The following is a 26,644-nucleotide window of genomic DNA, read 5'->3' on the forward strand; positions in this document are numbered from 1 at the left end:
AAAAGAAAAACCCGGAGAAACGACGAGGAGTGACGTCTGCTGCGCACACAGGCCTCCCGGAGGCAAACTGACACTTGCGGAGCGGCGAGAGACAGCGAGCAAGAGACGGTGAGTGCGAAATGACAAAACTTTACGAGACGCGGTCGATAAGTCATTTTACCTGGGAGCGCGGGGCGTCGACGCCGGCGGGTCAATAAAGCGGAAAACAAACGCAGCGGACGGCTCGCGTTTTGTTTATTTGTTTGTTCCCCACCACCACCCCGATAAATGAGAAGAATTGTCCGCAAGTACGAACCGGAGTGTGTTGCACTCCCCATTTTTTTTTTTTTTTTTTTTTTTTTTTTTTTTTTTTTTTTTTTTAATAGTCAAGGCCAGGACGGAAGGGCAGGTAACGTTTAGCTCAATCTAGCTGCGTCTTACCCGAGAAAATGCACCTCGCTGCGGGGTCGTTTTCAGACCTGTCGCCGCCGTATTTGGCCGTTTTGACTTCTGAAATTAGCTCGATCGCGGCACGTTTGCTGACCAGCTAGCTCGTGTTTTGTTTACACGACGCGGGGAGAGGAACGTGTCGGCTAGTTAGCTCGGCGGCTAACGAGCCGCAGCTAGCGGCCAAGTTAAAGCTTAGCTTAGTTAGCGGCGTTTTTTTTGTTGTTTTGTTTTGTTGTGTGTGTGTGTGTGTGTGTGATAACGGGACTTCGCGGTAGCTGCTGGTTTTGAAACTGCATTATTATTGTTTATCGTGAACACACGCCGGGCCTCGTTTGCCTGGATTTATAGATGACGGTATTTTGAGGATATTTTTTATCTGTAAGAGAGAGAAGAAGAAGAAGAAGAGGGGGTTTTACGATGAATTGCGTTAATGTTGTGGAAGCTGAATGTACTAAATCACATGTGTGGTGGAGTCGGAGCCGCAGATTGAAGGGACTTAAGCGTGACCTGGACTGATAAAAGCGTATGCTACTGCTGTAAGCACATTAGGGTTAGATTCACAGCGAGATCGCAACCCGAGGGCTCAAATGACTTTCTCCTCTCCTGCCCGGGTCCAAAGCTTTGTTGTAAGGTTGTTTTCTTCTGCAGGGAGACCTGAATGTGTGAAAGGTGTTGTGTACTCCATCCTTCATAAAACACAGCAGGTCATCTTTTTATTATTATTATTATTATTATTAATAACAGATTAACACAGTTTCTTAGTGAAGTAGTCCTTTCTTTAACATTTTTTTTATTTTTTCCACTCTGGGTGAACTGAGATGATACATGTGCCTCCATCCTGTGCCCTGAATATCTGATAGCAGCCTGAGATGGAGCCTTTAAACCCCCCACCCTCCACCTCCTTCCTCCCTACTTATAGCAAGCCTGCTGTCTGTAGTCTTGAACAGGAACAGAGACTGGAAGAGGTTATTTTAGTAGGTAGCTACTGCTTTTCCATCCTATCAGCATGAAGCCTTCTTGTGCTTTGGAAAGAGGATGTGGTTACAGGTCAAAGCCCCACTGAGACAGATGCATGCATTCGGCTGACGGTGTTTGTCAGTTGCAGGTCTTTGTCATAATTTAAGTTTTGGTGTACCGAGCTGCAGTTTTGCACTGACTCACGGAAAAGATGCAAGAACTACCGAGTCGTTATGCTGATTTTGGTTCTTTTGATGGGAGGAGATTTGAGAGATAGATTGAACGTGACCTCGGAGATGAAACGTCCTCGTTACTCAGAAGTAATGATGACCTCTGTGCAGTTTGTACGGTATTATCTACCGCGCGTGAATATCTTCTCCTGAAAAATAAAAAAAAACAAAAAAAACGTTGCACTCTTTACCACTTCGAAAGGTTAGCGTTTCTGTTTTTAAGCTCTGTTTATTTTACAGGCTTGTAAATTCCTAATTTCCCAGGGAAGCTCCCCAGGGAAAAAAACGGTGTAATTTGGGACCAATTATAGTCAATTAGAGACGGAGTTCAACTGATGCACATCAAAATAATGAATTACAATTAATTGCTATTCTAGTTAGACTTTTAGACAACATGTCAAATGTGCATTTTCTGTACAGGCAAATATGCAATTTGTAATGTATAAAGGATAACTTTGCATATGACATGAATAATGAAGATATTTTTGTGGTTAAATGGGGAAGGGGTTTCAAGGAAGTTCCTCTTGGACTCGACAGTTTCTAAACTTAACACTAACTAACTGAACTAAATCCATGATCTGAGGACTTTTCCCTCATAATTAGTGTCAAATAACACGTGTCTCTTTAGGTAGTTTAAAAGAAATGATTAAGATATTGGTAGGAAATATGTTTGCTGTCAAATGAACAGTTGCTGCTCTGCCATCTTCACCATAACCCTGACTTTGGCAGGTTTTCTGCCGTCTGTCGCTTCTCAGTTATTCTCCTGAAGTTAGTGGGGTTTTTTTTGGTTGTTTTTATTTTCTTGAACTCAGTTTGAACAAGTGATGTGTACTGCGATCTTGAGTAACCTGGAACTTGTCAATATAAAAAAAAAAAAAAAAAAAACCCTGCTTCTAGAGAAAATATTCTCACACTGTTTTTCTCTGTACTCCTACCTCAAGTGTTTTTCGCAACACTGTGGCTTCTGTAATTGGCATGTGGTTTTAACAAGCAAGCGTTTACCCACAAGAGTGGGTATCGCGCTGCTGGCGTAACCGGCGGATGTGTGCATCTTCACCATCCGCGCTGGGTGGAAGATACAGAGGGCAGCTGCCAATCACCCCATCTTGCCGAGTCAGTTGCTCTGACAGCTTCATTGCCGTCGGATTAGACTCGGCGCACTAGGAAATAGTGGATCCTGGATGCTGCATGTCAGCTGTGCGGCCTCCGGTTCTCCTAAATTCAGTTTTGCGGTTTATCCAGACTCTCATTCGCTGCGTGATCTTGCTACCAAGCGCCACCTGATCCAATTTCCAGCCCTAGATGGATACATACCTTTGGCTGTAGAGGGTGAGTGATGCAGTGATGTCATGGAGGAGCATGTTTTCTGTGGCATGTGGCTTTCCCTCGCTCCTTATTTGCTGGGGTTACTACGAGAGCAGAGGAACGGCTGCAGCGGCGTGTTTGTTTTGTTGGGAATGACAGTGTGTAGTTCAGGGCAGTGGAAAGAGAGAGAGACAGAGAGAGAGAGGTTTGGTTTTAAAGGCTGATGTCCTTAAATGGCCTTGTGTGTGTTTGTGCGTGTTGCGAGCGTTGGCAGGCGGATGAGAGAGTACAGACATAGTTGTAGTTTTCCTGGTATGAAAGTTTGTACGCAGAGAAGGTTTCAGAACAAGAGCGTTACTCATTTGCGTTTTATCTTTTTCGAAGAACAGGGTGCAGTTCTGGGTGAAGAAGTCAGGGTAGACAGGTTTTTCTAGCTCGTTGAATATCAATCAGAGCTGTAATCAATAAGGTCATTAAAGCTTGTGATGGTGGTATTTGTGTCTTGGCAGCCATCAAGCGTAACCACTTTGCCATTCTTGAGAGCATGAATTAACACATGGGCATTTAAATGTTGTCCTTCTCTCCTGCTTGAGCTAAGCAAGAAACTAATACTCACAATCTTTCCTTTCTGACCGGTTTAATGCTCGGTGATGGGGTTTAGCTTTAAAATATGACTGTCTTCGTTCGTGCCCAACAACAACAAAAAAATCATCCTTATCAGTTTACTAGCACACCACCTGACAGCCCGATGCAGTTTAATGACGCGTAGGGATTGACACTCTTATGTAAAAGTTAGTAGGTATAAAAACAGCGCTGCCAACATTGCAAAAGAACGAGCGAGGAACTGGAGAAGAGAACCAACTTGTTCATATTATAAATGTGATTCGGACGACTGTTTTTTTGTGTGTTTTTTTTCAAACGTTTCCGTTTTTGCTGTGGGAAGCACCCACGGTCACATAAAGGGAAAACCATATCTGTATCAGTTCTCCTTTCAGTCGTGTGAATGTCAAGTAGTGTTAAACCAATTATCCACCTCCAGTCAAACATAATGTACGCACTTAAAAGCTTAACACCTGTAGCATATATAGGACACCTATTTTAAAAAGTACATGACCACATTACAGTTTTTGTTAGAAACAAAAAAAGCAAATAGTGATAATACAAAAGTAGTTCAGAAAATGTGGCATGTTTGGACTGCAGGTGGCTTTTTCCATTATGTGATTGTGCACTTTTCTGCACATTTTTCTCTTTACTTTGTATACCATACAAATCAGTGGCTATCTTCCTTTGAGAGGACTCTATTTTTAACTGCGCTGAACCACACACTTTTATAACGGGAAACAAAAGCAGAGTTCATTGCAGCATTTTTACAGTGAAGGCACCATACCTCTCCTGAACTGATGAGTGCCTTTTGCTGATGAAGAAATTATTGTGCTAACCACTTTCTTCAATATTAGTTTAAACCTTTTCCACTTCTTTTAACAATGGCAGGTAATTCATTGGCCAACAAATGAAAGCGGTCAGCTTCAGACGTATGCAAGGCATCTGTCGATATGCACAGGTTGCAGATCAAGTCCTAATGTCCTTTTTGTTTTGCTCATCCTTAAAGAATTTTTTTTTAAGATGGGAGAAGGCAGCTGGGATTTGACTCTGGACAATTTGGAGGACCAGGAGTCCTCCATAACAACCTCTGAAGCTGTCACATAATAATCTAACCGTCTGTGTCACACAGCAGCCTCCTGACGTCATCCGTCTTCGCGTGGGTCGGCGTTCGTACGAGAAACATGACATGCAGATAGCTGACAAGTGAGGCCGAGCCTAAAGCCGAGTGTGACTTCGTCTGTACCACATTGTATGTGTGACACAGAGCATGCACTCGACTCTGCCTGAATGTTTACATGAGAGTACAGCAGCGTGTGTTCGCATAGTACTCGCAGAGCCCTGTTCTCTATCTTTTCTTTTTTTTTTTTTCCTATCCAGTGGCTCCTCTTTAATCATGCAAGGAGAACTTATCTTTGCGTGTAGAGGATTAGGGTATACGAATTATTTACGGTCCGTGCTTCATATCCCACATGGTGACTGCTTGTGATGGAAGTTGGAGGTCCTCAGTGCTTCGTCCACCCCCCTGAGGATTTTGATAGAGTGTGCCTTAAAGAGAACAGTGTAGGAAGAATCATCTGCTTCCCAGACTGGCTGACGATTAGCTTTCGGTGGTTTGCAAAAAGGGTTGATTATCAAACGAGGCAATACTGTCCTCCGAGGGACCTGATTTTGACGCGAGCTACTTTTTGATTTTCAACACGGCCTTGATGCCAACAAGCTGCACTTTTCAACACAGAAGCCAAAAGAATTCCGTTGTACTTGAAGAGACCTGATGTTAGCGTTTTTCTTGCAGAAAGTTTGGGTATAGGAACTCTACCACAGCTCAAGCTGGTATCCATAATAAATGGGGAAATGTGGGACATAATAATGCACCTAGAACTATAATAGTAAGTTGATTTGACAGAAACCATTTCACAACCACTTTGATAATTGATTGTTTCAATCATTCTTGAAGCGCAAAAAAAAAAAAAAAAAATCCAAAACAGCCTCTGCATTGTGATGATTAGCTGCTTTACACGGTTTTATATAATAAATCTGAAGGTCTTTTGGTTTGTGACTGTTGATTAGACAAAACTTCACATTTTAGTTTATTTTATTCTCGACCAAATGATTGATAGATATCAGCTTTTACAAAATAGGATTTAATATGAATTGACAAAAAAAAAATAAAAAATAAAAATAAAAATCATGATTCTTCGCTTTGCCCAGCTACAACTAAACTCCAACCCCTCTGACTGGAGCCCAACTTGTAGTGACCCAGTTGGCGAGCCCAACTGACTTGACGCAACAGTGTGTGCCAATGCTTCAAAGCCTTGCATCCCTTAAAGGGATATTCCAGTGATTTCACAATTTCCTCCCCATTGCAGTTTCCACTTCCCCCAGCTGATTTCTGTCATTAGCCAAGGAGACAGTCACCATATTGTTGTTTTCCAAACACCAGAACCCAAACACACTGACAAATCTGACAGCAGGGTGTGTTATGGTGTGCGAAAGCCAGAGGATTGTGTCATTATCAGGAATATCTGCCAGATCCATGTATCATCTCCCCTTCAGTCCCCCCCTACACTCGTACACACCACAGCTGGTTTGTGTTAGAGAGGGGGGTCACATACTCTTCACCTCCTCCACCCTGAAGCAGCTCCACTTATGGGTGTTCCCTCTATTGTTGTGCTGCCTCTTGTCCATAACCTCCAGGAATGACTACAATCCTTCCTTTCTGCAATGAATAAACTCAGAGACCGGACTGGGGAAATTCCTTGGTTTTGCTTGAAAAGAAAGTTATTCTGAGTAGGGCTTGCACCTTTTCTCATTTTGCTTTTCCTAATTTGCTTCTCCTTGTTTGTCCAGTGCAGACTGTTGGGCTGTCCAGTGAAGCAATCCCGCCATGCGTGAATACAAGCTAGTGGTGTTAGGCTCTGGAGGTGTGGGCAAGTCCGCTCTGGTGAGTATGCCTTCCTGGCCCCCCCCCCTACTTCTAACACCCCTGCGGTGTGTTTCCGAAAGGCTTTGTAGATAATTGTCAATGAAACAGACAGACATTTTGATAACTTTGAAGGAAACTGTGTGGTGGAAGAAAGCAAATCAGGAAAGATTATTTTTGTGACAAGAAGTAGCAAGAGCGCAGATAACTGTCCTTTTTCCAAGTTCCTTCATTAACTATTTATAGATAACATGCTTGTGTTTCCTAGCAGGTGTTCACCTCTGCTGTCCTCTAGGCCAGTTTTATATGAATTCTCTGTTTTCTGCACATTAGTGTCTGTCCTTCTCATCCATTTGTTGTAGACGTTTTGCTAAACTTAAACGGGTCAATTCTAAGCTTGTCAGAGGCAGAAATTCTGGGCTAATTTACAGTGAAACGACTAAAACCAAAACGTTCCCTTCATTCTTAAATCTGATGAAAAACACAGACAAAAGCTGAGCAGCAAGGTAGTTATTGCAATCACAAGGCTGCCAGGAGACCATGGATGTTTGTTCAATGTTGCACACTCCGTTTAGCTAACCTGGACCAGGTGTGAAATTCAGGTTAATCCCCCAAACAGGCATTAAGATTAAGATGTTATCAGGTGAACTCGGTCTAGCCATAATGTAAACCTGCCACTAAGCTCCGAGCTTTATATAGCGTAGTCCAAACCTGACATCAGCATGTAGTCACACATGTTAGTATAATAAAAGTACTGGCCTTTAGTCCTGCTTTGTCGCCGTCTTGGCCGAACTGCCCAGCGCCGTCGTGAACGTTGTCATTCCAGATGTCCTCTCCAGTTGCTGAGATGATTGCAGAAAGACATTGTGCTTGAGGACGTGGCACTTACACTGTATTTGCCACTCGGGATGTTTTTGTTTCTGTGGCCCGGAGGTCACATTGATCTAACGTTGGCTTCCTCTGTGTCTTCTCTTTACAGACAGTTCAGTTTGTGCAGGGAATCTTTGTGGAAAAATATGACCCTACAATAGAAGACTCGTACAGAAAGGTGAGTGTCCCATGAGAGAGGCTGAGTGCTGGCTTGAAATGAGCTGATTGTTAGCAGCTGCTCTGCAGGTTCGGGTCATTATATTGTGGTTGCGAGTTCTTTCATTCAACTCCTCATCCTTCTCTTTCCCTGTCTCTTCTTTTTCATTCCGCCATGTTTGCTCGCTCTCTCATAGCCTTTACTGTGTGCAGTGTTTTAAACACGGAATAGGATTTACTCAGTGACCTGGAATTAAGCTTTACATTATCTGATTCTGTTGCCATGTTTCTCTGTCTTACAGCAAGTGGAGGTAGACGGGCAGCAATGTATGCTTGAAATTCTCGACACAGCCGGCACAGTAAGTGAGAAACACAAAATGTAAATCTCTGTCAATACCCCGCTTTGCTGTGTATAAGCACTTTATTCAACACTGACGTTGGAGGGGAAACATGAATCTCTGTCTTCCAGAAAGACAGGGCTGGCTCAGATAGATTACATTTGAAACGAGACGTGACTTTTTGGCAGGTATTTGAAAACGACAAAACACATTGCTGTTCCTGCTCATCTAATCAGCAGTGAAACTAAGATTTTTATCAGCTAAAATGACATCCTGTCATGACCTTTATTCTGAAATGCAGAATGCAGTGCCCCCTACCTTACACAGTATGATGTGTTCTCCCTGTCGGGGTCTGGGTAAAGCATTTGTATGTACTGAATACATATTTGTTGATGGTGCACCAGCAACACAAATGTTCATGTCTGTACTTTTTAGTTGAAAAGCAGCTGGCTGATTCTGTGGCTGTCCAACACTGAACAATACTGTGTGTGTGTGTGTGTGTGTGTGTGTGTGTGTGTGTGTGTGTGTGTGTGTGTGTGTGTGTGTGTGTGTGTGTGTGTGTGTGTGCGTTAGAGAGCCTGACAGAGATCTTGGAGTTTTACTGCTCTATATAGTTTCTGCAACCAGCAGGGCTTCAAATAATCCGTATTACTCAAACGACTTGTAAAACAAATGTCCATTATAGTTTCACAGACAAAGATGATGTTTATGAATTTCTTGTTTTTTTGTGACCAACAGTCTAAAATCTAAAGACATTTTGTTTATCATAAATAAAAGCAAGCACCAAATTATCACATGACAAAATCTGAAGCCATCAAATATTTCACACTTTTCCTGAAAGAATGACCTATTGATTATTTCAGCTCAAACATCCATTATGTGGTGTATCTCTGAGCAGATGATACTAATGCGATTTCCTGATCCATGCTAGTAAATCCATCTTTAACAGTATAATGTGGAAAGCTGTATGACCGAGCTCATTGCTTGTCCATCCTCCTTTTTTTTTTTTTCCCTGTGTGTAGGAACAGTTCACAGCAATGAGGGACTTGTACATGAAGAATGGCCAAGGCTTCGCTCTGGTATACTCCATCACAGCACAGTCCACCTTCAACGACCTCCAAGACCTGAGAGAACAGATTCTACGAGTAAAGGACACGGAGGATGTAAGTATCAAGTGTGCACACGTGGGCTTACAAGCCTGTTTTTAATCAGCTTCTCCCAACTTTAAGCATATTCATCATCTTATTTTAATGGGGTTTTTAAAAAAAAATTTTTTTACATCATGGGTAAATGTGCTTTAGACAGCAGATATTGTGGAAAATAGGGCAGATAAGTTGTAAGCGCCCTCTGTCCGTGGGCTCAGCCGCCTACAATGTTCTGGGACCTGATCACACTGTTGCTATGGTTACTATTCAACATTGTAATCACTGCATCTTATGCCAGAATTTGTAAATTGTATTACCTCAACATGATGCAGGTGGTATCACAGTGTTTTGTCTGTGGAGTATAAACAATGAGAAACTTTTGTACTCTTCGCAGTCTAGTATGAGTTTATATTAACATTTAATTAATATTAAATAGTGACATGCATGTCTCTGTGGATTGATTATTTGAACAGTGTTTGACATGGACACTGATCACTGGCCCCCACTTAGCTAAGAGTTCAGTAAAAAGTGGGGGAATATCTTTATCTCACTAGGAGATGTTAAACTCTTTCTTTTGGTTTTCCTACATGCAGTTTTTTTTTCTTTTTCCTTCACGTGTGCCCCTCAGCTTGGATCTGTAACACTGCAAATGAAAAGAGGAAGCGTCATCTCATTATACTCCTAGTTTGCTGTTTGTCAGTGGCACATTTCCCCTTTTTCTGTATCTCATGAGTTGGGAGGCTGCTGGAGTGAGTAAGCCCTCCATCCCCTTTCTGGTGGAGCCAATAGTGCGTCAGCAGGATCCAAGATGTCCTTTTTTGGTTATCTCTGGAGGGAACTGATGTGACCATAACCCTCTCTCTTGCTCTTTCCTTTCCCCCTTTCTCTGTGTTCCCCTTCAACCGTCTAGTAAGCCCCTCTGCAGCCTGGTGCAGAAGTTTTGTGCTCTTGCTCCCCTTTCCTCTATATCTGTGCCAGCATACTCCTCTTCATTTTGCTTTGACTGGCCCATTCAGCGCCTGTTGCTTTGTGTTCCCCGCTCTTCTCTGTGGCCTGCCTCGTGGTCTTGACTGTGGTCTGGCAGTCTGTGTGGGTGATTGGACTGTCAGGGATGATGTGCAAGGGAAAGCCTCAGCTCATCAAAAACACACTGGATTGTGAGGCTGTGGGGCTGTGGGGCTTCATTAGAGCCTCCGTGGTTTGGAAGCTGAGGTTAGCCTCAGGCTAACAGATGGACTGCAGGATCAGTGGCTTCTCGGCGTGCAAGAAAACAGTTGAATGTTTTCTTTGAATAGATCCTCCGATTTTAAAAGGTTTTGCTTATCGGACTATTACGGCCACTCTGCCAGCTGTCAGTTCAGTGGCGACTGAAGCCTTTACCTATGATAGCCGTGAAATCTGTTTATCTTTCTTTGCCCCTTGCAGGAATGCACGACCAAAGGAAATGCTTAACGTGTTTTCTTTTTTTTTCCATCCGAGAGGACCGATTTCTTACTTGGAGAAAGCTTTGCTGCTACAGCTGTTGTCATTCTTAGCTCTGCCACACACCATTTACTCCAAAGCTGGCAAAATGTACAGTGGCACTTAATATTCCCAAGCTCAATTAAAAGACCTTTTAATGACCGTACATTGAACACAGTGGGGTGAAACTCCATCTCCTTACAAAGAAGTCATTAGGAGTGAAAAATAAAGTAAGTGAGCAGTCACCAGTGTATTAAAAGCTCGATTCCTTTACTTCCTTCCACGGTTCTTGTGTAAGAGAGGTCTTATGACTTTTCTGGGCCATCGCCGTCTCTGCTTGTGTGACTAGGTTGGTACTAATGCCCGACTCCATGCTTGTGACTCACTGCTCCATTTGGAAGGACTGGCTCCATTCATTTATGCTACTCTATACTCTCCTGTTCTGTGCCATTGTGGGCGGAATAAGACCTGTCTGTAGCATGTTAACAGCGTCTCAACAGATTCTCTGTGGGCTGTGTGGATTCTTCAAGTAGGCTAATGCTGCCTTGTGTGCTGCTGACACTGGACATTTTTCCTTTCTGCATACCTCCATCCTTCCACCCCTCTCTCCGTTCTTTTTATCCCTGGCCTGGCTCAGGGTTTGTGTAGGGAGGGCATACCGCTGGTTCTCCCAGGATCCCTGGGAGAAATGTCGCTCAGCAGTCCAGCGCGAGGGCTTGTTTGGATATCAAACATCAAGCAGCAACCTCTGTGGGGTTAATCTAAACATCTCAGTTTCCTGTCGTCTGCTCCAGTTAGAGAGGGCAAAAACAGAAAAGGAACCCTGGAATAATCATCTCATTCTTTATATTGTCTCAAGAAGTGTGGCCACACTGCTCAAATAACGACCCCTGAACAGTAGAGTTGTGGGTGGGGAATGGTCGGAAGTGTGAGCGAGCTGGCGCATGTCAGGATGTGACCATGTAGCTTACAAATATCCCGTTTTTCCAGGTCCACAAGACACGTCTGTGGGCCACTTGTGGACCAGAAGAAGGGAGTGAAGGCAGGATTTCCCATGCATAGATTTATTTGTTGCAGGCCCACCGCAAATAGATTTCCTCAGCTGATATATTGGCGCCTGTTGTGCTGCATGCAAAACTTTCCACTTGGTGATTGTGTTTGTTGCTTGTTTAGCTGCATCGCAAAGACAAATATCCTGTGAGCCCTGTGACAAAACCCTGAACTCTTCCTCAAACCTGCGACTCAACCCCTTTTTCTGCCGTCGTTCGGTTTTACAGCGAGTGGTTTATTAAGCCAAGTTTAAATGTGAAAATAACGCTGCCTGCCAAATGAAGGCACACACAAACAAACAGGCTCACACTATCATGTAATTCCAGGGAGCAGCCGGAGCGTGGAATCAGGCTGAAATGTTCGAAAACTTTCAGGAAGGAAGGCGATGTTATCCCGGCTGGGCGGGGCTGCCATGACTTCCTCCGGCCTCAGCATTCTCCCTAGATAGCCAGTCAGGAAACAGCAGGCAGGATGAGACGCATCCCGACACCCCGAATGCCCTGTCTCTGCCCACTGTGACAGTCAGGGCCGAGGTTTTGCCCAGAATATTCTCTTCCTCCGAGTTTTAGTTATTTTTGACCTCGGTTGTTGAAACATCTGACTGAGGGTACAAAAGAAGTGTTGCCTGTTTGGGAGATTCCAACTTCAGCTGCGTTTTATGTCAACGTTTGTGTTCTTAGTTTTGCTTAGAAATGATTTCCTTTTTTAAAGAAACGAAAAAAAAAAAAGGAAACTACCTTCCTTGCTACATTGATCCTTTAATCTCTTTGGTCTCTGTTGTGTAACCTAAATGATTTTCTTTGCTTTCCCACAGGGATGGAGCGATTTATTTATTTATTATTATTTTTTTTTTTTTGTATTGTCTCCCATCCAGGCTTCACAATGAAATGAATAGGCTTCTTGGCTGTTAATAATCCTCCCTCTACTTTTGCACTTTGAGGATGCACGAGTTTAGCTTTTGTTAGCCAATGTCCTTCTATTATATTCACTACCTCTCCGTCCCAACGCCCGTCCTGAACCATTGAACCCTCACGGATGTTAATGCCGCTGCCGGACTCTGCAAAAGTGTGCAAGTGAGGCTGCGCCTGTAGCTGTAGCTTTGTTGTAGTTTGAAGGGCGAGGTGGCGAGCTGAATTGTGGTCTTTTAACATTTCAAAAGTCAGTTACTGTATATGTTTTATTAAATACTCGGCCCTGTGTCAGAATGCGCAAGTGATTTGGAGGTGTTGAAGGGGCTGTAAATGTCTCATGAGAAACGGCACAATTCGGGAATTACAAAGTGCCTTCTCAAAGATAACATGGGCTCCTGTTTATATTCATACTGGGGATGGTACCTGGCATTCTATGGACTTCTTTGTTTTGCACACGCTTTTGCAAAGTCTCATATTGGTAAATTGGTTATTGTGTTTACAATGTTATTAAGAAGGGGAAAAAAAAAAAAAATCCATTCTGATTTTCAACTCTCCACTTGGAGCCCTGTACTTTTCTTTATTATCCTTTCTACAGTCTAACTCATTTTTCTCTTTATGCACCCATTCCTCTGTTCCCTCTTTTTCTCAATTTATTTTTATTGTCTTACTTATGAACCTCAGCACTCTGGGGAATAATGTCAGACACATGTGTGGTTGATTAGAATATTTTCATTGCCTCACATCTGCAGTTTTTTACTGATCATTTTGTGGCACTGTAATATTTTTCCATCATGTTTATGTAAATAGTAAGAATATTTTTCGATATAAGTGCTAGACTTGTGAATTATTGTGATGGCTGGTCCCTCCTGAGCTGTAAAACTGCACAATTCTTAAACCTTCTTTCTAAGTATTTTGAGTCAGTGTTTTAGAGGTGGTACTTGTTGCTATTAGAAAGCTTTAGCCTGAGCCCACTAACGCTCAGTGCTACACCGAGTGCATATGTAACTTCTGTATTTGGAGTTTGCATTGCTGCCAGTGGAGAACAAAGTAAGACATCTGCAGCTACAAAGTCTTCACGTAGCCTTCCACAGGATGATAATTGACATCAGGAATGGCAGATCTTCAAAGATAAAGGAGTCAATTTTCCAGCTATTATCTGTAAATGTGGTGCTGAAGGTAAGCTCGCAGTCTGCCCATATTGGGGGGAAAAAAAATTACTTTTACTTGGTTAAGTTACTTAAACACAAACTTGCAATTGTACAACATCCTTTGGAAGTTTATAATGTGCAACAGCGGATTCTTCAGGATCCGACCCGGTTCATAGACCACTGTATACACCGTATACACTTAAATCTTGAGCTGCAGCCATTACTTGTGGTAAGGATGCTACGTAGATACGTTTTATTCACAAGGTAGGGTTTTACTTGTGCAATCAGAGTAGTTAATAATGATTTTATTTGTAAAAAGCTCCAGAAACAGCCTCTTGGAGGACATAGAGTATCTGAGCTGGAAGGAAAGATGCATTTAGAGGAACATAACCAACCTTCGCTGAATACAATGTCACAAATGTTTGAACTGGACTAAAATGTGTCAGAAAAGGCCACCAGATCTCTTGAAGACAGAACATTCAGGATTCAGGATGTATTTACATGCCGACTTGCTTTCTCCTGTCCTGTCCTCAGGTGCCGATGATCTTGGTAGGGAACAAGTGTGACTTGGAGGATGAGCGTGTGGTCGGGAAGGAGCAGGGCCAGAACCTGGCCAGACAGTGGAACCACTGTGCCTTTTTAGAGTCCTCTGCTAAGTCAAAGATCAACGTCCTTGATGTGAGTACACACAGAAACAAACTGCTAGTAGTGAGTCTACCCATATTGTAAACAACCAGACCTCAAACATCAGCCAAAATATTATATTCTCGGGAAATTACTTGAAAACGGTGATCTGATTTTAAATTGTATTAAAAAGATGAATTTGCGTTATCTTCCTCAGCAGAATTTTTTTTTCTATTAAAGACAAGAATTGAAGATGTAGGTACTAATGAGCTCACCTGGATTATACCTGGTTGTCAGTGCTACACCCTCGTTACACCTTCTGTGTGCAAATGAGGACTCAAATCCTTTAAGTAACGAGGCCTTAATGTGGTCACGTAAACCTTTTAAGTGTCCTCAACAGTGGGTAACATAACTGACTTTATTCACTTATTGTCTGCTCTCTCTTAGATCTTCTATGACCTGGTCAGACAGATAAATAGGAAAACGCCAGTGGAAAAGAAGAAGGCAAAAAAGAAATCCAACTGTGTCCTGCTTTAAAGAGCCCCCCTCCAGCCCCTGCAGCAGCTCTGAGCCAGGTGTGTGTGTGTATATATGTCTAAAATTTCAAAACGCATTAGTGCAAAAAAAACAACAACAAAAAAAAAACATACAGCTGGCATATTCATGTCATGATTCATGCCTAGGCTGTCAGTTTAAATTTGGTTATGTAATAGCTGTGATCTTCCTGTGCCGCCTTAGATAATGCTGCCTACAGCCGTTGTAGTTGATCATTCATCACAGTCTATTGCGAGTTTGTTTGTCTGCAGCCGAGTCAGGTCAAATCTATTTGTACAGCACAAATAAATCGTGTCAACAGAGGTTACTGTGAAGAACCTAAGCACATAAAGAAAACTGGAGAGCCCAAGAAGGTGCGGTTAAGAGAGAGAGCCCCCCCTCCAGGCAGCTGGAGGTACAACACAGGTTTGAAGTGGAGAAAATAGATGACAAAAAAACAAAGTTCCTTCAATTGAAAGCAGGCTAACCCAGTGGTCGGGAGTCAGATTAACACCTGACGAGGCCCCGATTCATCTAACTGGACCCGGGATTAGTACATTTGAGCTTTTCGGTGCAGCTGACTGACAGTGATGTACTGCTTCTTTTGTACTCCGGGCTATAAATGTTTTCATTGTCTAAAGAGGAACTATTCCATGTGACAGCAGATCAGTCAGACATCTTGTTTATAGTTGTGCGATCGACGTGTCTTGTCATCTTCTATGAACGACTGCAGATGTCATCCAGTGAGAGTGAATAGCATTTCAGTGATACTAATAAGGTCCAGGTCCAGGGAATCTTTCTGGACAAGCATTGCGTCCCTGAGTCACACCTTTAAAATGTGAAATGCTATCATTAGCACATTTGTGCATCTTTGTCACTTTTGAATGAATGAGTCACCGTATGAGAGCTAGATTTAAATTTCAGACCTCAGCAAGCGGCAGCAGCTGATTATGTTAGAGGAAATCCTGATCAGTCACTGTGTCATTCCCCAGAAAAACAAGAATTGCTGCTGCTGTTTCTTCTTTAAAAAAAAAAGTTTTGTCAGCATTTTTTTTTTTTTTTTTCACCAGACAGTTTCACCAGATGCTGGTAATGAGGAAGTCTGAAAATACTCTCACTCAGTAAACCAGGCCTCTTATTTCTGTCAATCTTTGTGAACAGGAAAACTTCTCTATTCATTTTGATTTCATTCATAATTACTGACATTGCAGCTTTGAAGTAGACTGGACCTGTGAAGCCCTTTTTTATAAACACTAGTAGCGTCATTTTCTTCTTGTGCTGTAAATGTGAGGACATTTTCTCTTGTTGCTTTAAATATTATGTACTTTTATTTTAGTAGGAGGTGGTGGAGGTGACCAGTAGGAACAAAGGTTTGGTATTTTGTCCTCTGTCCCCTTGTTTCTGCAACATTCAATTGAGAAAAAATTAGTTAAGTAAATATATATAGGAAAGACTGTTCCCCCCCTAATTTGGTAACTAAAATAGTTGACAAATTTGAATACTTCTGATTTCTGTAATGTGAGAATCACCATAAAGCAGTCATGCTTGATCATTTGCCTGCAATGGCCTTCAACAGCTTAATGTGGAAAGTTTCCGTCGGACTTTACGGTTCGTCAGTTGAGGAAATCTGGTGAGATCTTATGATATGCCGCCCACCCTCACATGGAGATGAATGAGTCGGGCCTCAGTGTTTCCAAACATTAAAGGTAGTGAAGCCGAAAGGGTTCAGAATGCTGAAATAAACTAGGCTGTATAATGTGTCATTTGACCTTTTATTAAAGGCCAAAGCATTTGTACCTGCTCCTCTTGAATAATGACGGGGTCTCCTCGAAGGCACTCGGATGTATGTATTAAAACTTGTGTGAAGAATAGGAGCTCGATTAGAAAAGGTCAAATCGTGGCTGCTCAGTGTGGAAAGGAAACACAATTGTCAGTTTTCGTATACTCGCAAATAATGTTGCACCTTTTGCAGCTGGTTGTTCAGTGATTGTTGTTGAGACAGGAGCCTCACGGGAGATTGTTGCTGCCCACAGTTTTGGCAGCCTTTTGTTTGATCAGTACATTTGGTCATTGAGACCAGTAAGCTGCAGGATAGCAAATGAGTTGGCAGAATTTGAGGACTACAGGCTGCGCGTCAGCAATGCTTACGTGTTCGCGAGCAAGACTCTGGCTGTAACCGAAACATCCCGACCAGGGATCGACCGATGCGGCTTTTTCAGGGCCGATACCGATTATTGGTAATCAAGGACACGATAAACCGATATGTGAAGCAGATACGCATTTGCAGTAAAACTAAAGATCTTTGTCAAAATTTGGAATAACAAATTCTAACGCAAAACGTAATTCAAATGACTTTAGATAAATAAATGAAATGAAGCGGGAGCACGTGGACTCCGTAAATACACTAATAATAATTTATTTTTGATCAGCTATTGAATAAAAAAAGTACCTGCGGCGATAATTGGATAAATGCGAAATATCTGCTCCGATAATCGGTTGATCCCAAATCCAGACCGCTCTTGTAGACTTGTGGACTTTGTGGCCGCATTCTCTGGAGGTCTGCAGGTGCAAAGAAATGTCCAAACCCACAATCCTGTCAGTCCACAGGGAGCTCTGAAGGTCTACAGGAAGTCTGCTTGGGGTGCAGACCTCATCAGATCATTTAGTGATTGATTTAATTACCGCAAATTAATTGAATTAAATATGTATAATTATAGGCTAAAGCGCTAATATAAATGCCTTTTCAATATTCATCCTCAAAATACGGCATCGGCAGTCGAAAAGCATGCAGGTCAGTCGTTGGGTGGTGTTGTGAAAAAAATGCACGCGCAATTAAAAATGTACAGATGCAACTTGAAGAGAGCCGGTTCAGTGTCGGTACTATGGCATCTTTGTTGTTTGGAAATGAAAGCGGGTGAGGCTGAGCAACCCACAGTTTACAAGTTCTTTTCAGTGTTTTGGTCAGAGTGCAGCCCCTTAAAAGGCCCGAGAGTCTGTTAACACATTTAGGGCCGTGTTGTCAGACCAAAACCTCGAAGACGCCAGACCAACAAAGCACGGCCAACTGCAGCGATTTTTACATCTACATCTTCAGTCACTTTTAACTTGCGTGGTGGTGGTGGTGGTGGTGGTGGTGGTGGGGGGGGGGGGGTTGATATTAGCGATAACACCGGATTAGTGAAACAGACAGTACCATTGTGCCCAGCTCAGACATCAGGGCTGTTAAACCACCCACTGCGTTCCTCGTCTGAATCCGTCTGTGTTGGTCAGTTAGAGGTCCAGAGTGTGTGAGAGTGGGGGCCTCTGTCAGCACAGCCCTGGGGTGATTGCTGCACCCCCCACCCCCACCCCCCGCGCGCGCACACACACACACACACACACACACACACACACACACACACACACACACACACCTCTCCACGTACACATGCTGGCCAGCCCAGTGAACCAGCGCTAACAGGATTTCAGCCTCACTGTTCCACTGCTCACAACACACCAGCTCACACACAGACAAGAGAAAGAGGGACAGAGAGGGACGGACAGAGACCAGAGAGTTTTCAGTGCCAGCCACAGACGGGACACAGAGCGAGTTAATAGGACATTTCAGTCCGTGGCTGTTTTCCAGCATGCTGACCTCATGAGCTCTAAACGACGGGTCTCTGGTCTAAGCGCTCGCTCTGCTCACTGGGACAGAAACTTTCAGGGAGCTCGTATCTGATATGATGGTGTATTGATTCTCAAACTGTTGGTGTTTGGACTTGTCCCCACCTCCCCCCCTCTCTGATTTGTGGTCAGTTTTTAAACCCTGGCCTACGTGAGACACGTTGTAAACGAGTGTGTTTTGAAAGACTTTACTCTATGTTTAAGGAAAATCTGGAGAGACTTCAAAGGCATGTTTTTAGCTCTTTTGAGGAGCTCCAGCAGCAGGTGGCCTTCAGTTATACTCCGCACAGGGCTGAGTCAGATACGCCCACACGCTGTTTTATCACTGCAATATGTGTTCATAGACTTTTGTAATTGAGCTCTGGGTCGTCTTCAAAACTTTTGAAATCCAGACGTTAACTTGGAAATTCCCCAGCAACTCTCTTAACAAGCGTCACAAACACCATTGTTTTTTCCCCACTGCAGACAGTTTACTCGTCACAGCAGTAGAAGCAACCGATATAACAACATTCATTATGGCTGCAGTCCATTTATGTCCCACAGTAAGTCGTACCGGTGAGCTTGCATGGATAATCGCGCTGGTCCTTGACTGGAAACGCCTGAATTGAGACGCAGCCGTCATTATTTTGGCTCCACTTTTGCACTTTTGAAATGCCCCCCGTTGCTCTGTTTGATGGCAGCATCCAATACTAAAGCCAACACTCGAGGAGTCAGCTGGACCTGCACTTGCAGGACTCCGCCATATCTAATCGTTCAGGATAATATCGTTTTTTTATATTTGAATAAAATTCAAATTGGAAGTAATATTGAGACTTGGTGTCATAATGAAGTTATGCAGCGCAGCGGTATGAGGACATGACGTGCCCAGCAACATGCATGGTGTTACTTTAGGAGCATGAAAGTGGTTACAAAAGATTAACAAATTACATTAATATTTTTTTTAGTTTTTACTGAATATTAGACGGTAAACTGTCACATTTATGCTGATATATAAAACTTATTTTGCTATTGAAATAGCGGAAGATTTTTCGGAATCGTGTCATATCGTCAAAGCTACCAATCGGCCGAGTCGCCCACCCTTTCTGGGCTTCCTGGATTGTGACCAATGAACGCTGGTCAGACGTTATGAGCAGAGTAAAGTTCTGGACCCCCAAAGCTTTATTAAGTTTTCTTTTGCCGTGAAAATGTCTGAGTGGTTATGTGGGCTCCCTCGTGCACTGCTGACCTCACTTCTTGCTCTCGGACTAGATGGCGAGAGACGGTATATGATGCGATGGTCAGAGGTGGGAAACAAACATGAAATTCAGCACATATTTATTCCGTCCTCTCGGGTACAGATGAAACATGTGATCTCTGTTTTCAAGGCCTGGGATTGTTGTATAAAACCACTCAAGACATCGTTTTAAGAATGGTGCGAAGAGCACGAGTTTATGAATCGGAGAAAAATAGTCTACAGTAGATCATTTAAAATGTTACTTTTAGTGAAGCTTTAAATGTGACTGCAGTGATTTAATAAAGGCAGGGCTGCATTGCATCAGTAATCACAGCTCCATACACGCCTTGCAATGATGAAAAGCTTTACTTTTTAGTGGTGTGGTAAAAAGGATTTCGCCTACATTACCCTCTTACTCAGGAATTTGCAAACACGTGTAATGTCAGTCAGCGGCCAGCAGAGGGCGCCGCCACCTTGTCGAATTTCTTATTTTGACTTACTTTTTGTGTGGTGTGAGCATTGATGATGGCTGAAACAAGAACTTAACCAGCGTGCTGTCTTGCAGAAATGCTGTAATGAAGAACTGTTGCCCTGATTGGAACGTGCCAGCCTTCCAACAGCCCCACCCCACCCTCCCGCCCCCACCCTCCATCAGCCATAAACGGTGAATCAGCTGACTGAACTGCTCCTATCAAAGACGAGGATGATCCACAGAGAGAGAATACAGAGTGAGAGTGAAAAGACAGGAAGAGTGAGAGTGAGAGAGCGAGAGAGAGAGAGAGGGTGAGAGAGAGCATGAGAGAAGACTCTGGTCTTTCACCTCCGAGGACCTTCCTCTGTGTTTCAGTGTGAACCCTGAACAGACAGTTTCCACTTCTGCACCAACAAACAGCACCACAAACTGATGATGATGATGATGATGATGATGATAAAATGCAGCAAAGCTTCTAAAGGTTAAAAAAAAAAAAACGTTTCCATGAGCCGCCTACATGGGCAGAGAGCAGCCCCGTGTTTTCTTTTTTTTTGTTTGTTGTTGTTTTTGTTTTTGACAGTTTAACAAAAAGAAAATAACTGTGTTAAAGAAGGAAAAACAAAGTTAGAACTTCAGTATTTTTCATCTTTTTCGATATCAATATCGTATTTGAAAGACATGGACGTTGACCTCTTTAGTTGTATGATTATAAATATTCTTCAAACATGAGCATGAAAAAAATGCATCAGTTAAGTGTAGATGTTTTCAAGTGAAATCAAGTGGAAAAGTGAGAAATTTTTTATAGCCATACACCTATTCTCCATGCCTGTCATGTCAGTGATGATAGATCAAGGTCTATAATATGTATTATTATTTTTATTATATTTTTTTTTTCTTTGTTCGCCCTGTTGTTCATGGACTTCTCTTCTGCAAATATCTCTCTCTGATGTGACTTAATTTTATACTCAGTCACTGGGATTTCATAGCTCCCATAATATATTCTAATGCCATTTTTTTTGCATAATAATGCTTCAGAAAAAAATGGGTCTTTTATAGAAGAAATATGGGGAAAAATAAGGATTGATTTCTATGTCTCTTGAAGCTGAAATATATTATACTAAACCAACTCTAATAATGCTTCTTGTGTTTTTCTGTCAATGATGTTCCAGCTTTTATGGATTATTAAAGTACATTTTAGTACATTTTCATTATACTGGTCAATGTATTTTTGTGAATTAAACTTTTATTCAAAGTGGATTTGACTTATTTGAAAAAAAAAAAGAAAAAAAAGTGAGATTAAAAGATGTTTTTATTTTAATGGTTGGAAAATTAAGATGGGGGGGGAACAGGGATTCTATGGGAACATTTTGTGAGCATTAGTTAATAAGTATTGATTCTATACAGTGAAAGCAGACAGTTTATTGATCAATACATGGAGTAGCTGCATCCCGGTAAATGCACCATTACCTGCATGCTTGGCCTTACTCTTGATGACCACTAGGTGTCAGTAAATGAATGGAAATGGGATTTTAGGAAACGGTCACAGTGCTCTTGAGTCGATCTGCATCCCACCAGTGAATTGCATAACGTGACTTAATAGCACAATCGCAATCGATCAAAACGGCACACGGTGCTTCTTCAAGATGATAATTCCTCTTCACGTCGAGCACTGTGGGCTTTGGGAAGAGGGAAGTTGTCGTATTTATCGCACCGTGTACGCTGAGGCCCCCCCCCCCCAAAAAAAAGAGGCTTTTTTTTTTTTTTTTTTTTTTTTTAAATCCTACTTTCTCACCTGAAAGATGGGATTTCCTGTAATCTTCTCTCACTGATTTCAAGTGCAAAGCACAGAGCAGGGATTTTAACGGCAGAATAAATGAGAGGGTAGAGACTACACCGAGGGCGTGAAACGGCATCAAGAATAAAATGCTCTAAAGTAAAGAAAACGGTGGTGAACGCTCGTACCACCAGTGATTACCACGCTCCCTGTAACTGTCATATTACAAACTGAAGGTTGGCTTTTTTTTTTCTACCGGGAGATGCAAATGTGATTATAGTGACACTAAAAAGAAGACTTGGTGTAAATTTTGAAAAAAAAAAGAAAAAAAGACAGTTCATAAGCAGTCAGTGCTGTTACAGCTTTACTTGTTCTGTTATTTGCTTATAATGGCTAAAAGGAGTCATTGGCTAATGTTGGCTCGTAATTATCGCTTGAGGGCACAAAGGCTCCTGTTCAGTTTTTATTTGAATACTTATTGATTGATAAGCAGGCGTTTTAGGGAGTAGAAAATATTTGATAAAAAAAAATATGGATGATAACATCATCATACATTTTGTATATCACAATAAAGTTGCAGATCATTATTATCATCAATTAATCTGCCAATTGTTTTTCCTAATTCATATTTTGGTCCATAAGATGTAAGGAAATAGTAAAAAGTCATGGGTTGTTGTTTTTTTTACTGGTAAAACCTTCTAAAATCCATGTTCCTTGTCTTGAAATCACTTGTTAAATCTAAACAGTAAGTCTTGACACAGACGGTTATTATCTTTAGTATCACATTCAAACAGACTAAAGCAGCAAATCCTCACAAGTGAGAGGCTCAAACTGGCAAATGTTGGGCTTTTTACACCTAAAAAAAAAAATGACTTAAATGATTCGTTATTTGTCAAAACAGTTGGTAAATGTTCATTCACTCTGTCCAGCTGTAATATCATGACACAGTACGTTTTTTTTTTTTTTTTTTTTTGGCAGATCCTGCAAACTAAATTCCTGACAAATTAAAAGCAGCCAGGCCATGTGCACAAGAACCCCATCAAGTTTTCTCTTGGGAAGTAAAAAAAAAAAAAAAATGCTGCATCATCTAAGCTCCTTAGATCTCCGAGGAGGACGCGTGTGTCAAGCAGAGGAGGATGCTAAAAGTCTGCTGGTGAGGGACGGTGGTTTAGGAATTAGAGCGTGTGACTCGCGTCTTCTTCTTCTTCTTCTTCTTGTTTTCGACTCTTATCACCTGCGCTGCAGCCTTGATCGGGCCCTTAATCCCTTTAGTGGCTGAGAAGCGGAGCGATGCCCAAAAAAACCCCAACACTTTTGCATTCATCATCCTCTGGCTGAAACGACGCCTGCTGCCATCCTCCCGCCTCCTCCGGTCTGAGGTTTTCTGCAGCTTCTCCGGGTCCCTCAGAAGACTGTTCGGTGCCAGGTGGGCTGGAGTCACATCAAAGCTCTCTCTCTCCAATTCCTACAACATGTGATCATCGTCGTGGTGTGTAATTTTGAGAGCAGTCAGTTGCACCGGCTGATATTAGTCTGTGTCTGATGTTCATGATTTTGCGTCAACAGTTTGGTGAAGAAACCTAACTAAGAATGTAGGACTGAAAAACAAGGACCGCAGTTTTTCTTTTATCGTAAAGAGGCACGTAGACGTGACAGGAATTAAAAGCTGATTCATTCAATTTATTTATGTAGCGCCAAATCACATTATTGATTGACGTGATTAACACCATTAACGTCATCTTTTTTTTTTTTTCTTGGAGACTACATCACAAAAGTATTCAGATATGGGTCAAATACAAAAACGCAGATTTGAATCGATTGATTTTTTATAGTAGTAGCAGCGTAAATTACTGATGCACAAAGGAATTATTTGATGGGTTTTTTTTGTGAGCTGTAGAAACAAAGGTAGCCCACTTATAACCAAAGATATTTTCATTTAATCATTTAATTGAATGTAGATCTTCTTAATGTGTTGTAATGAGGATAACACAGAAGGAAAATGCCATTCATTCTTCATTCTTCTGTTTGTTTTTATGATTCACACAATCTGTGTCCCTCCTGGATGTTTTTTTTTTTTTTTAAATTTGCCAACTTGAAGGGTCAGAGGAAAGATTCTCAGTTCACGAAGAGTTGATGGAAATAAATGTCAGAACATATTTTTTTCTTGGGGGGGGGGGGGGAATTTGAGGAAATGCTGTTCACCTTCTTTCAACAGTGCTCTTAAAAGCTTTAACGGAGCTTACGTGGTTCACGTGATGAGGAGAACTGGATGCCGATGCGTTCAAACCTATGCAAGCCTAAATGTATTCCTACTGCAGCTGGGAAGCAGATGTTCATCACTGTGGAGCACAATCATTTTAGTCATCAGACTTTGGGGATCTCCTGGATTTTCCGCGGGGTGGGGTGGGGTCAAAATATCCATTTACCTGATGGAAGATCTTTTCCACACACACTCACTGTTCAGCCTCAGATGCTGACATGTCAAATTAAAACGTGGCAAACGGGGTTCAAATTATAGCTGCAGGTCGGCATTGTGGCTTGAGAGTCAGCATGCTGATGTTAGCATCGGGCCCAAGTAGCCTCCGGCCTCACGGAGCAGCCGGCGTGGTCGCAGAGTCTTTCGCTTTCGTGAGCGCACCGAGAATGAAACGCACGGGGCAGATCTACTTAAGTTTCACTGTGTAAAACATCCTGTACAAGTCGGACCCCACGCCGAACTGTCGGTCGGGGTGATTGGTCGAGTCGTACAAGCGGTCGCATTTGTTGCAGTGGAGTGTCAGTGTCTTCGTTTTATTTAGCTATTTGTTATCCCCAGTACGGTGGTCAAAACCGGCTTTCTTTGAGGCGCCTGCGTTACATCTTCAACGCTGTTTTGGGCTCTTCATTGTGAAATGGCAGCCCTCTGAGGTCCTCGGCAATAAAGTGGGTCAGGGACGCCAAACAACAACAACAACAGCGAGCTCTCATCCACTCAAGGCCCCTGAACCCATTATAAAACATGATATATCTCTTCAGTAATGTCATCCACACACACGCACACACACACGCACACACACACACACACACGCACACACACACACACGCACACACACACGCACACACTTCTTCTCATCTCCCTCGCAAGATCAATTAACAGATTAGTGGTTGTGTGGAATAGATTGAAGGCGCTGGTCCAGGATATCGTCTGCGTCTAATGCATTTTCTGGAGCGGGGCGTGAACACGAGCTTCACTGTCGGGGGAATATTGACGGTTTGGAGTGCAAGGTTACTACGTTCGCCCTCCGAGGATTCATCATTTGCCATTTCCGGTCTGTAATTTATTTATCTTGATGGTGATGCTGTATCGATGCCCGGGTGATCCTCTAATATACCACATGTGAAAGCGTGTACCACGTGTTTTTCATCTTTTCAAGTTGAAAATTCTTAGTTATACAGTCTTTATTCCGCACAATGATCCACAAATTGGGGGGGGGGGGTCGCACAAAACTCATGCATTCCCTTTCTCCTCCCCTGTTTTTATTGGGCTGTAATACTTCTTGTGTTTCAAAGAATACTGTTATTTATTGGGGCCGTCCTCTTTTCTCCGTTGCATTTTTAAAATCAAGTATATTGAATAACCCATATAGCCTGTTTTTTCAGGTTTATACAGGCTAATTAAAGATTGCTGCATGTTTAATTATTCCATTAGCATGGATTGTCTGCCTTCACGTGGTTGTAATCTCACAGTTTTGTAATTAAAATGAAGGGCTTCAGTTCTCATTAGCAGTGGCTCCTAATTGAAAAAGCATGATGTTTTTCCCCTTCGGTATTCCTTTATGTTTACATAAGAAATAAGAGGTCATTTGTTCTCGCCAAATTCCACCTGTATTTACACAGGCAGTCTTTGTTTACACAAAACACATACATAGCAGTACAGGTTTGAGGCTTGACTGTTTTGACAGAAGTGTGTCTCTTTATTTTAGTCCAGAGGAGATCATTTGAAGCACTGTTGGTAATTCCTGAAGGCACCCTGTGGTGTTTTGGACCAGTTGGTATGGAGCAATGTTTGTCCAAGTGGATCTCTGTTATGTCTTGAGACCCGAGGTGTGTCTCAAGCTGCTGATTGACAAAGCTAAAAAAAAAACAGATACAAAAACAAAGAAAATTGGCTTTGAAAATGTTTAACACACATGGAAAACAATCAATTATATTTTATGAATTATTATTATTTATGGTTTATATTTATAATGTGAAAAGCATTTAGCTGTTAATTGAGGTGGAGCAAACACTGGTCACGACCCGGCACCCCACAACTTGTTCTTTTGATGACCTTGTTCTCATGAAAAATGCCTTATCTGAAAGTGCTTTCTGGTGTTCTTGGTATATAAAAGATTCACCTTTTTTTTTTACTGGTAAAGTAAGGGTCATTCTGTAAGGCTCTCTGATTCGTAGTCTGTACAGTCTGCGACGACAAGAGCGCACTGAAAAAAAAAAAAAAAAAATCAATGGTAATGTGTTCAAGGACCAGAGGGGCAGGCGATCTTCAGGGACCTTTCCTGTGTTGCGTTGGCTTGAGTTGCAATCAATTACTCTTTGGTGATACGTCTCAGCAGCACCGTGGGTTTGACTGGAGACTGAGCTGATGCGTCACAGCCTCGGACTGACAGTGAATGAAAAGTGACTTTGTTTTTTCATCACATGCATCAGACCTGCAAATGGCAAAACCCCAACCTCAATGTAAGAGGAAAATTATTTTTTTTGAAAATGAAACATCATTGATGTTTTGCAGTTGTTCACGCTGTGCAACCCTCTCTCTTCCTTATTGATTAAATTGGTGCAATTTGTGGAAAAACAGCATCACA

General features: G+C 42.2%; 1 protein-coding gene across 5 annotated transcripts in view; it reads left to right on the forward strand.

Moving 5' to 3' along the window:
• LOC138196988 (ras-related protein Rap-1A-like) overlaps nt 1–26,644 on the forward strand; it is a 41,663-nt gene continuing 15,019 nt past the window's right edge. Inside the window, exons 1-8 of one of the 5 annotated variants that reach the window (XM_069147413.1) lie at nt 1–108; nt 6,377–6,465; nt 7,424–7,492; nt 7,773–7,829; nt 8,831–8,971; nt 14,058–14,201; nt 14,595–14,722; nt 20,123–21,240. In XM_069147413.1, the coding sequence (XP_069003514.1) occupies nt 6,409–6,465; nt 7,424–7,492; nt 7,773–7,829; nt 8,831–8,971; nt 14,058–14,201; nt 14,595–14,684 (558 nt within the window). In that variant the 5' untranslated portion in view covers nt 1–108; nt 6,377–6,408 and the 3' untranslated portion in view covers nt 14,685–14,722; nt 20,123–21,240. Of the gene's footprint in view, nt 109–155; nt 288–2,498; nt 2,946–6,371; nt 6,466–7,423; nt 7,493–7,772; nt 7,830–8,830; nt 8,972–14,057; nt 14,202–14,594; nt 14,723–20,122; nt 21,241–26,644 lie in introns of those variants that run through there. The other 4 variants (XM_069147432.1, XM_069147422.1, XM_069147440.1 and 1 more) reach the window with 4 other exon arrangements.

This window comes from Embiotoca jacksoni, unplaced genomic scaffold, assembly GCF_022577435.1.
Source record: "Embiotoca jacksoni isolate LCO1_2020_lvr unplaced genomic scaffold, fEmbJac1.0.p SCAF_1, whole genome shotgun sequence".
Lineage (NCBI taxonomy): Eukaryota > Metazoa > Chordata > Actinopteri > Embiotocidae > Embiotoca > Embiotoca jacksoni.